This window comes from Typopeltis vanoorti, chromosome 13 (genome assembly GCF_054136105.1).
Source record: "Typopeltis vanoorti isolate ZY-2024b chromosome 13, IOZ_Tvanoo_1.0, whole genome shotgun sequence".
Lineage (NCBI taxonomy): Eukaryota > Metazoa > Arthropoda > Arachnida > Uropygi > Thelyphonidae > Typopeltis > Typopeltis vanoorti.
This window is the reverse complement of record NC_143561.1, coordinates 37389820-37402729: the sequence shown is the minus strand read 5'-3', so window position 1 is coordinate 37402729 and position 12910 is coordinate 37389820. Positions and strand designations below refer to the sequence as shown.

At 35.3% G+C, this 12910-nt stretch overlaps 1 protein-coding gene across 11 annotated transcripts in view; it reads right to left on the bottom strand.

The window, feature by feature from the left end:
• Positions 1-12910, bottom strand: part of LOC150100053 (MAGUK scaffold protein DLG1-like) — a 741341-nt gene that overhangs the window by 34699 nt on the left and 693732 nt on the right. For all 11 annotated transcript variants that reach the window (XR_016549250.1, XM_090402768.1, XM_090402765.1 and 8 more), the window contains 2 exons: positions 10008-10058; positions 3195-3296 (listed from right to left, as the gene is read on the bottom strand). Coding sequence is in view for 10 of the 11 variants with exons in the window: in XM_090402768.1 (XP_090258894.1) it covers positions 3195-3296; positions 10008-10058 (153 nt within the window). In the remaining variant the exon portion in view is untranslated. The remainder of the gene's footprint in view (positions 1-3194; positions 3297-10007; positions 10059-12910) is intronic.

The following is a 12910-nucleotide window of genomic DNA, read 5'->3' as shown; positions in this document are numbered from 1 at the left end:
TCTCCCTGGTGCAGGACACCAGAGTGTACAGAGGATTTGAAATTGGAAGTGATCACTATCTAGTCTTGAGCAAGATAAAATTGAATTTCATATTGAAAAGAATAACATGTAAGAAAGTACTTAAGTATAAAGAGCTAATAAGCTTCATTTCGGCAATGAAAACATTACTAAAATTAAGGGGATATTATATACCACATAGTTTTAAAACCGAATAAGAAACTCAACGATAGGAATCAGAGAGTTTCTTGCCGAATATAGTAAACTATAAAGTATCGGCGAACACTAGTGTTAGCCAATGCAAGTGATCCTAGTACGTAGTACAATCTCGGGCAACGAGTTGCCCGAGATTGTACCTACTTGGAAAACTCGTTCGCAGAGTATATAAGTTCTTTTCGCTATACACTTCGGTATTAGGTCCAGCTACTCACTGATGAAGCCTCAAAAAAGGCTGAAACCGGTCTGGGTAGTGACCTCCCTCCATAATGTAATAACAGCATACATGTCCTAGGAAATGTGTTTTTACATTATGGAAAATACCTAAGAATAGCGATCTGAACTCTACTCACCTTTGTAACGAGTTGCCCGAGATTGTACTACGTACTAGATCACTTGCATTGGCTAACGCTAGTGTTCGCCGATACTTTATAGTTTACTATATTCGGCAAGAAACTCTCTGATTCCTATCGTTGAGTTTCTTATTCGGTTTTAAAACTATGTGGGATTTAATATCCCCTTAATTTTAGTAATGTAAGAAAGTTTTAAAGCGAATAAAAGTTCAGCAGCTCTCAGATGTGAACTGTAGACTAAAACACACAAAGATTATTGAAGAAAAAATGAAAGAGTTTGAGAACAGGAATCAAACCTTGGAGATTCAGTGGCAAACTCTGAAGAAAACATTGATTGATTCAGCTAGAGAGGCATGGGGTGAGGTTGTCTGTAAGGATAAAAAAATCAGAACTCCCTGGTGGACACAGGAAGTTAAAGAGGCAGTGAAGGAAAAGAAGAAAGCATATCAAAAGTTCCTTTCAAATAAGTCAGCTTGTACTCTTAGAGAATATAGAGACAAATGCAAGAATGCTAAACACTGTGTAAAACTAGCTAAACAAAAGTCATGGGAGGACTTTGGCAAGAATATAGAAAATAAATATCAAGAAGGTGGCAAAATATTCTGGAGGTCGTTGAAGAAGCTTAGGAATGGAGGAAAGTGCTGTAAAAGGAGTTAGAGATGATAAAGGTGACATGAAAACGGGAGAAAAAGATATCCTTGAAGTATGGAGTAATTACTATTAATTACTAAAAACTTCTAAATGAAACAAGCAGTGATGACAGCACAGTGCAAAAAAACACTGACCAGGCAAGCAGTCAGGAAAAGATATCCATACTTGAAGTAGAAAAAGCCATCAAAGGCTTGAAATGTGGAAAGGCAGCAGGAGTAGATGATATTCGACCAGAAATGCTGAAGTATGGTGGTATAAGAGTCTTACAGTGGCTCCACTGCATAGTTCAGAAGGCCTGGACAGAGGGACGAATTATCGATGATTGGAGTAGAGCTCTCATAGTACCCATATATAAAAAGGGAAATAAAACTGCATGTGAGAATTACAGAGGTATTTCCCTACTGAGTGTTCCTGGCAAGATCTATGCAAGTATACTTGAGAAACGGTTGAGAAGAATTGTGGAAGAAAAGCTTGGTGAAGAACAAGCTGGATTCAGGCCAAATAGAGGCTGTCAGGATCAGATCTTCACTTTACGACAAATAGTCAAGAAAGCATGGGAATATAACAAAGATCTGTATTTAAGTTTTGTCGATTTGGAAAAGGCATATGACAAGGTGCCAAGAAAGAAGCTATTCAATACACTGCAGTTATATGGTGTCAATGGGGCATTATATCAAGCAATACTTAGTCTTTATTTGAGTTGTAAGTCAGCAGTTAGAATTGAAGTACAGGAAGATGGTTTAATGTTAAATCTGGTGTGAGACAAGGATGTACATTATCCCCTCTGTTATTCATTATCTGTATGGATCACATTATGAAGGAAAGTGGTATTAAACATGATATCAAAATTGGAGATGTTAATGTCAGCTCTTTGCTTTATGTGGATGATGTTATACTTCTAAATAAATCCGCTACAAGTCTGCAAGATTCTCTGACTAAATTGAATAGCTGTTGTAATAGATATGGCATGAAGGTCAGCAATAAAAAGACAAAGACAATGAAAATAGGCAGAATCATTGAAAATGTCAACTGTGTTGTGAATGGAGAACCTGTGGAACAAGTAAAACATTTCAGCTATTTAGGCACGATTTTTACTGAAGATGGTAAATTAAATATAGAAATAAACAACAGAATCAGCAAAGCTGGTATGGTGGGAAGTCAATTGAATAAATTCATATGGAATAAGAGAGAAATTAGTCGGAACACTAAATTAGCTGTATACAAGACAGTGTTCAAACCAGTTTTAACTTATGGATCTGAGAGCTGGGTCAGAAGTAAAACACTTGACCAAAGACTAGAGACCACAGATATGAGAGTCCTGAGAAAGATTATAGGCGTGAACAGCTGGCATGAATGGCAATATCATATTAAAAACGAGGATATTAGGAAAGAACTTGACATTGTCAGCATCCAGGAATCCGTTAACTGAGCTAATCTCAGGTGGTATGGTCACTTAAACAGAATGGGCAAGGAAAGATTAGCAAAACAAGTGTTCTCTGCCAGGTTGGCAGCAAAACGACCCAGAGGAAGACCAAGATATAGGTGGATTGATACAGTACAAAGTGCCTTAGACGATAGAAATATAAGATCTGATAATGTTGGAGTCGTGACAAGTAACAGAATGATTTGGAGGAAAATTGTAGATAGGAAATTAATAATGATGTAAATTTTTCATGTAGTACTATCATATCCTGTACACCCCTTGAGGGTACATAGCAGGAATTTGATGATGATGATGATGAAAATTCCTCCCCCCCCTTCAAATTCAGTTATATTAGGGCTGGAAATGGAACGTCTGAAAAAAAAAAGAAAATTAAATCAAAATGGAGATCTTCAGGTTGCTATGGGTTAAAAACTACTGATTTGAGATTTACAGTTTCAAAGAACTAATGGTATGATTAATACTACTAGTTATCCAGTTGATTTATGATTACTTCTCATTAAATTCTGAAATTAATGTAAGATCATTTCACTTACGTGGAACACAGCTTCCAAATTTGTCAGGATATTCAGAGATGAGATCATCATTGATTCTGTCTTTAAGAGGACCCAGAATAATAACTGGCCGGGCATAAGTAACTAAAAATAACAAAATATGTTATTTGCTTGCTGCAATTTTGAAAGTTTTATAATTTCAATATGAATTTTAGCATAACAAAAGCTATTTATATATACACTAACATGCTCTTATTAGTCCTTATTTTTTGTAATGATATAATAACATTCCATGTTATGTCAGTTTTCAGATGTAGTAAACCAGTTTAGAGAAATAATACAAGAACTTAATAAGAACTAGTACTGTTTTGTTTTTAATTAATAACTTGGGGGGGGGGGGGGTCATTCCATGTGAAATGCCAGCCTGGTTGGCCAAGTGAATAGCATACTGTTCTCCAGTCAAAGGCTGTGGATTCGAATTCCACCATAGGTATGGATGCTTGTGAAAGCCTGCTCTAGACAAACTTCTTATAATTCCTTGAATTTATTATACGTTTTTTTTTTTTAATCATCAAATTAAATTAAAGCTGCATAATTTTATATTTTGATTATTTGCTAATCCCAACTATTAGATGAATCCTCCTCCCTCATCTGGAATCCTATTTCCTATATTAATAATTGCTGCCATTTTTATTTAGAGGATCCACAGAATTTTCACAATTTCAGAGTTTCTGAAATTGTGGAAATTTACTTATTTCCAGTAAAGTCTGAAAATAAGCTGGGATGTATATGTATAGTATAAACTCGTATGTATGCATATAGTGGAATACTTACAAAGGGAGTCTGGAAAGTTTTGATAAACATCTAAACCCAAAATGATATTGAATTTGTATTTATAATATCAGCATAAATAATTTATGCTGAAAGTTGCAACAAAAAACATTGCAGTTTCCTGCCTTTTCAAAATTGCTGTCTAGGCTGAATGGATGAAAGTAACAGAACGAGACTAATTTTGCTTTGTGGCCACTCATCAAAAGTATCTCTCATAAGAATTTCAAATTTTTCTTTGGCCCACCACACAACATTTTTTGGTGGGGCTTAAGTCAGGTGTTTAACCTTTTGTAAACTTTGAAGCAATTTGTCTCATAGAAGAAACACTTCAATCAAGGTAATTTTGGACACATGTATATACAAAACACAATCTAGATCTACAGGGGAAAGCATAAAATGGGAGAAAAAAGGGCATTCAGAACACCTAAAACAGGTAGCTGCCATCTTGAAAAAAAAAACACATATAAGAAATCAAAAATTACACATGCCTTGAGCATGAAAATGGCAGTAAAAATTAGAAATTGGATAAATTTGTGATAAATTTTAGAACCTTGCAAAATTTTGAAAATTATGAGGATCTGGCAACTAAAAATGGCTGTTATAATTAACAAGATGCCAGGAAAAATATTTAAAAAAAAACTCTTCCGTGGGGTATAAGGTGAAAAAAATAACTTGCTTTCATGAAAATCAAAAATTATTTATGTGGCTTCAACCTCTGATGATTTCACATGGAATGATTCCTAGTAAAACTCAACTATGAGAAGCACAAAGAGTAGGTTATGTTACTTTTTAATTGTATTTTATGACTAGAAAAACTTATATATATGTATTAGAGAACTTCGTTGTTAGTTATTGCATAATACAGGAATCACTCACTTTACACAGCTTTGAATAGCACACTTATCAAATCAACATTGTTAATAAATTGATATTCACAGTTTATTTAATACAAGTCAAAAAGCCACTTAACACATTTTCTGTTCAGGATGGCCCAGATTAAACTTTTCCAGTTCTTGATCTTGAGGCAGGGCATAGCTTTATTGAATCATTATATGCCATACAGAGACAGTCTATTTACTATATTTAGCAACAATTACTGTAACTAGAGACAATTTTTGCCAGCCAGGTTGGCCGAGTGGTTAGTGGAATCAATCTTCAATCAATGGGCTAATCCTGTTGGTTGGCAATTATTGCCTAATAGGCAATAAAATCAACAGAACCCCTTTAATAACTTATATGCTTCTGCCATGTCTCATCTTTTTCACCTATCAGCTAGTTTTTGAAGCCCACAGACCTTCAATCTATTCTCATAGTGAACATATTCCATAGACCTGCCACAATCTTTCTCCCTTGTGTCTAGATCATTTCCACCATATCTTCATCCCAAAAAATTCAGGCAACCAGGTCTGCATGCAATAGTCCAGATGTGGCCTTAAGAAACCTTATGAAGGGAACAATAACTTCTCTATCCTTGCTTGTCAGTGTGTTCTGTTGATTTTATTGCCTATTAGGCAATAATTGCCAACCAACAGGATTAGCCCATTGATTGAAGATTGATTCCACTAACCACTCGGCCAACCTGGCTGGCAAAAATTGTCTCTAGTTACAGTAATTGTTGCTAAATATAGTAAATAGACTGTCTCTGTATGGCATATAATGATTCAATAAAGCTATGCCCTGCCTCAAAATCAAGAACTGGAAAAGTTTAATCTGGACCATCCTGAACAGAAAATGTGTTAAGTGGCTTTTTGATTTGTATTAAATAAACTGTGAATATCAATTTATTAACAATGTTGATTTGATAAGTGTGCTATTCAAAACTGTGTAAAGTGAGTGATTCCTGTATTATGCAATAACTAACAACGAAGTTCTCTAATACATAAGTTTTTCTAGTCATAAAATACAATTAAAAAGTAACATAACCTACTCTTTGTGCTTCTCATAGTTGAGTTTTACTAGGAATCATTCCATGTGAAATCATCAGAGGTTGAAGCCACATGAATAATTTTTGATTTTCATGAAAGCAAGTTATTTTTTTCACCTTATACCCCACGGAAGAATTTTTTTAAAAATATTTTTCCTGGCATCTTGTTAATTATAACAGCCATTTTTAGTTGCCAGATCCTCATAATTTTCAAAATTTTGCAAGGTTCTAAAATTTATCACAAATTTATCCAATTTCTATGTTTTCATGGTTGTTGTTGTTGGAAAGCCAACAACAACAACCATGTAAACAGATTCCTCTTTTCTTCTATTTCTCTTTCCCATACATGGCAGTAATGTGCTATAGGTCAGGTGACCTTTTGTGTGTGGATTGATATATATATACAGGGTGTTCGGGATAAATTTGACATATTTATAATTAATTATATTTTTCCGTAAGTTACATGTATTAACACACACTTCTCTTCATTTAAAAGTTTGGACCCTTCTTCATTCATATACAAGATGTCAGAAAGGATGGATAGCTGGAACCCACCTGAATCATGGAAGAGAATAACTTGTATCATGATGATTCGTGCCCGCCATCAAAATAAGGATATTACGACTGCTGCCCAATGCTCCCTGAATACAGTAAAAACAATCAGGCATGAACTAGAGACTTGCAATGGTGACTACGAGGATGTAGCAAGAAGAAAGATCCCTAGCAGACGATCTGATTGCGTTCGTACAGCAGAATTCCTCGCAAATCTGCAGGAACAGGTGTTGAAGAACCCTGGCATTGGAATTCGGGCTTTGTTCGTGAAGTTGCTAACTGTAGTCAAGCCCTGGATAACAAGGGTAGCCAATGGTAGGCCGTATGTATGGCAGCAGGATTCGGCCCCTTGCCACACCTCTGGGAAAAGTCAAAAATGGTTGTCTGAAAATTTCTACGACTTCACCAGTCCAAATGTTTGGCCTCCAAACTCCCCAGACCTTAACCCCATGGATTATTTTGTATGGGGCACAGTTGAAAAAGACACCAATCGCACTTCCAGTAATACGAAAGCCCAGTTAATGGATAAAATTAAAACAGTTTTTGCGGCCCTTCCCAGGGAGACTGTAGCATCAGCTTGTTCGAGGTTCCGAAGCAGAATTGAAGCTGTGATCGATGCTAATGGTGGTTATTTTGAGTAAATCTTGTTGATAGTATTGTAATTAACTCTGCCTGTAATGTTTTTTTGTCAATTCATTAAATTTAATAGATACAAAGAAGATTTTCTTTTTCCTTACGAAACTGTCAAATTTATCCCGAACGCCCTGTATATATATATATATATATATATATATATATAAAACAATAAAAAAAAAATCTGATGTGTTGTTTTGGCTATCTTTGCAATATGCCTTCCTAACTTCAAATTGCTGTCCACAATCACCCAATCCCTGGCCTCAGTTTCCTGCAGTTCAGTTCCATCAACATAGTACACAACTTGTGATGTCTTCTTTCCAAGGTACATAACTAAGACAAGTTTCCCCACTATATATATAAAGTATGTTAATTCATACCACTTTCCAAACATAAGAATGTGCTACCATTCCAATCATAATGATAGAATGAAAGCTTTAATTATAATAGGCTCTAGACTTGAAATTCACCTGCCGAAGAAAATATAAATATTTTCTTTTATAAACATATCACATCTTATGGATTAAAATCTCTTATTTAAATGAAGATGCCTTTAGTATGCTTCATAAACATTAACTTTATTAGATATTAATATTATCTTTATGAAATGAAATGAAAATAAAAAAAATCCTCCATTATAGAATGATGTTAAACTTATAAGTATTGAACTATTCAGTAAAAGGAACAAGACATCTCTCCTAAATATTCATACATTTAAACAAATTCAACATGTTTTCAGAAACAGCAAAGTGCATTGTGAAATTAATACTGCATGACCTCATGGTATCAAGATTGACTAGAGATCTATACTGCAGTCACTTTTCTGTCAGTTCATTACATCTACCTGTCATCCCATGTGCACTTCTTAGTCCTTGCTTGTCACATCTTTATCTTGACTTTCAGCAAAGATTCCTTATCTTTTGTTCTATTTATCAAACATTTGCTTAGTCTATTTTCATAACTAAGATTGCATAGTGTTCATATAATTTTTTATCCTTCCACCCTCTCTAGATCCTCTCCAATGCACTTTCATCTCCTCAGCATTCAGTCAACAAGATTTGTGGAGAGTATTGTGAATTCAGACAGATTAAACTCTTCTACAGAAAGGGGATATCTATGTTGATTCTACCTGTCAGTGTTCTTATTATTGGTGTAATCATGCATTCTTTTCAAATCTCCTTCCCCTTGTTTTTAGTATAAACATCAACTCCATATCTGCTGTTGCTTCTCGATTTTCTGTCTCCTCTGATTCTTGCCAAGCAGTCTCCACAGTACTGTATTCTGTTTCCACCTCTTCAAATCAAATGCATATTAGACTTAGTAATATGAACTGACTACATTCATATACTGACAATGTACCAGTATATTTAAATCCCCTTGAAGGTATACTGCATTGGAATTGATTTCTATAGTTCTTCTTAACCTTGCTGCATCAACAATAACTGATATTTCAAACTTAATCTTTGTTAATGAGGAACTACTAAGCTGCCAGATATACATAATGCATATACAGCTAACATTCACTGTAGCAAACACTTTTAACCTGCTCACTGAAGAGTTAGGAACAAAGCTTTATAGGCATAATTTTATGTGAGCTAAAGGAAATTCTTATGGTAATTATCTGCTATAATAAATTATTCCAGTGGTCTGTTTGGATTTATTATACTGAGAGGTGACTGTATTATTCTGTAAATGATAAAAAAAAAAGGAATATGCATTTCTGGAAAAATAATTAAAAACACTTGATTAACAATAAAATGTGAAGAATTTTGTCAAGGTTTTATTTAAGTATATTCTAAATCTGATCACTGCATAAAAAAATGCATTTTTGGAAAGAAAAGACTTCTTAGAACCTCTGCAGCTCAGTTGGTATAGACAAAGCCCTTTGGTCAGAAAGACCTGGGTTCAATTCTCGTCAGTGACATGACGACTGGTCTCTCTCAATGAAAGGTGAGTTAGCCGGTCTCATACGAGGTAGCGTTCCCCCCACCAAGAAACCAAGGTTTTTTTGTCCCCCAGAACAGGCTAACTGGCCCTATTTATTTATTCGTATGGAGTTTCCTCCCTATTTCTCCCCCGTCCCAACTGGGGTGAGTTGAGCCCCCTCATGGGGAGGTTAAGTATTTATGACTGTAGATCCGTGTGTGTTCATGGGGCCAGTTTGCCTGCTTGCAGGATGAAAAACCCCAGATAAACTGGTGGAAAAAACCCTGCTGTCCATGCCCAAGACTGGCTAACTTGGCTATGGCTGAGGAAGATCCTTCAGCTCCTCACGTCACCGACGAGAATCGAACCTAGGGCACTCCTTCCCCAGGCATATAGTTGCGAAGTGCAAAGCCACTAGGCTAACCACACGGACTATGCCCCCATGAACACATGCATGTGCAGACATAGGACACACCGGGAGGCATAGAGCTGTGATGATACGGTTGTGGTTGCAAGAATACGTACCTCGACACCGTGAAAAGGTAGAAGAGGGGAGGATTAAGAAAGAAAGAAAGAAAAAGCTTCTGTGAAAATATATTCCAGAATGATCAAAAGTAAGGAATTTATTATTTTTATGTTAAGAAGTAAAACATTGATATCAAGAAATAATACTTTCCATTTGTAGCATCATCAAAACACAACATTAAACTTTAACGATAAGAATTTTCAGACAAAAATTATTAAAAATGTGGTAAATGAGCAAATGGATTACATATTTTAAACAGGAAATTATTTGCATTTACTGCATATTTTCAATAAATTCCCTTACCACAGTTAAACATGGAGAATGTAAAACATATTTGGTGACATTGTCGTGAGCAACTGTACTGTGAACATGAATATTTAACTTAGGAACTCAGGAGATGATATAAATTTGCATTATTATTTTGGAGCATAATTTTTTTAACAGCACACAAAGTAAAACTTACTTTCTTGTTGAGTTACTGCTTCGTATGATAAGACAGGTTCTTCTGGAAGCCCTAAGAAGCAAAAGAAGAACCTCAGAAAACAATACAATAAAATGTGATATACAGAAATAATATTTCAGAAACTGTATAGCAACAAATGCATTATACTGTGGTTACTCAATTTCCCCATATACCTGGGATTCAAATGTAAGAATTTTATCTTACATGTGTACACAAACTCTATAGCATACTAAGGCCATACCTGCTGATATTCTTTTTCAATAGTAGCTGAAAATTCTTTGGAAATGCCTTCATAAAAAAAGACATTTCCAGAGAACAGGGATAGTTTGGTGGATGTGCAATTACTACCACTTGTATTTTAACAGGCATAACAGATAATGTAGAAAGGATGAACACCAGTTCAGAAATAAGCCATCTATAAGTTAGCAGGTGAAGTGAGAGAGGGGGAGGGGGTTCATCAATGAGCTGAATTATCCTCTTCTGTATAGAATCAAGAATTTTTTTTGAAAGTTTTTTGTGCACCAGCTCTATACACAAGAATATTATTTTGAGGTTAAGTGTATTTGAGATATTTACACAAAATTAGTAGCTGAACAAGCCAAAAGCAATGTCTTTATCAAAAAGAGATGAATACCAGGTTTCTAAAAGCTGAGGAAGCTACTGATGTGTGCTTATGACAGTAAGGTTAAAGTTTAACATCAGCCCAAGAGGTCTGTAATGTCTGGCTGTTACCAAAGGATATGGCAATTTGTTATTTTTTTTTTTTTCCAAGAAATAAAATATGACTGCTTTGTTAGCATTGATGGGCGACTAAATTCTCCTCACTTCACTGAATAATAGCATGAAAATCTCTATTTAACCAACCAAACAGCCACATGAATACAAATATAAAAACACGCACTTTGTATCCATGTTATTTCTATTATAGCCAAAGGTTATATTGACTTCAATGGACACTTCAGACCTATGTAATTATGAACATATATACATGTCACTGAGTATAGAAAATCTTGAAGCTTAGGAATTTTGTGCAGTGCAAAGTATGTCAAATACCTTGCAGTGCTCAAACATTCCAAGAATGTTGTGTGTGTGTGTGTGTTTATGTGTAGAGACCAAAAAGTAGACAAGAAACAGAGCTCTGGGATACTCCTACATTTCCAAGGTCTCAAGAAAGAGCTATATGCACATACAGGATCAATCAGAGAGAAAATGCAATACTGAATTATAGTGGGGGTAAAAGATGATGGTAATTTATTAAGCAGGCCCTGATGCCAGACCCAATTACATGCTTTGGTAATACCAAGAGTAACAGCACAGGTTTTTCTCTAAACCTCTGCAATACATATATCCAAGAGATGAGTGATGTAGGCTAGGAGATCTGGCATACATCTAGACTGGCAGAATCGATATTGGTGGCAAAGGATTAACTAGTCAGCCTCCACCTAGTGAAAAGCTGACCTTCAGAGTTTGATGGTAGCTGAATATAAGAGAGCATACAAACAATACTAGTGGAGGAAATGTTCAAAGGAAAACTTTTGACAAGCAAAGCTTAATGACCAAAAAAAAAAAAAAGGATTTTATTTAGTGGTTAACACACACAGATATAAAATAAACTATTTTCATCACCAAATTATGTGTAGCCTTCTTCAGTGTGAAAAAATATAACTGTATGGCTAGCAAATGTAAAAACATAAGTTAAGAAGTGAAGCTTACAGAAACCATTGTAGAATAAATAATAGAAAAACATGGAACAGTGGAAAGTGACATGAGACATGAACTTTCCAGAACTGTTTAGAGATGATTAGTTGAAAAGATGAAATATGTCATGTGAAGAGATCTGATAAAGGATTTTCAAATGTCGCTTGAAATCATTCCTTACGTCTTTCTGAGAGAGCCATAAGAAAAATGACCATGGTGAATTCTTTTATCTGATGAGAGGAAGTTTTATTCTAGATAAAGCATAGAATTCTTGTTTCAATGTCATAGTGTGTATGTGTGCATGTGTGTGTTGGGGGTGGGAGAATAGTAACAGTGGAGAAGAAAGATCAGGTTTAGCCTATTATGAGCGACGTCTCCCAAGATGTTATTTCATTATCTCAAAACTTCTAGAAGTCTGACCTATGTAAGGATGGACAAGAACAAGGAATTTTGTAAACTTCCAGGATGTGTGTAGAAGGGAAGAACAGAGGAGGCTATGTACGGTGAAAAGAGATTTGTATGCCACTCTGATATCATGAGATTTGAGGCAATTAGCAATTTTGCTTGAGAGCCTGTCAATAATGTAAGGATTTGAAACCGACTCTCTATAGTGCATATCGAGTCACAAAAGGTATATTACCCATAATGATCATCCTTTTCCTATTTGCTTATATATTTCATTGTCACTTCCCTCCACATTCAACAAAATATTTCATTCTATCTGCCTTTCCCTCAACACCATACTACCTCAAAACCACTGTTACTATTCTTCACCCCCCCCCCTGCCCTGCATGGGCACAATTCCTTTTCTATCATCAACAGCACTCTGTCTTCCCTTTTACCTTTTCTATCCCCATGAAAAACATCATAATTCCTCCATCTCTATCTATTCCTTTCAGGTCTATAGCATATAGATGTTGTCCTTATCTAACTATGTTTCACTTATTCTGATAATTTTTGGGTGAATGAACTCAATCAATGAAACAATTTCATTCTCCTAATTTCTGATACTTCTGGCATTCTTATATAAACATAATAGTTAATTTCTGGGCCTATAACAAGTTCCACTGGTACCACTTCTTAAATATGACTCCCCCAAGCCATTCATCTCTCATTATCCATCTCAGAACCCTCTCTAAACTTAAATGCTCTCCTTCCATTCCTTTGTCTACTCACACATTCATCTCCTCTTCCAGCATCAGCCT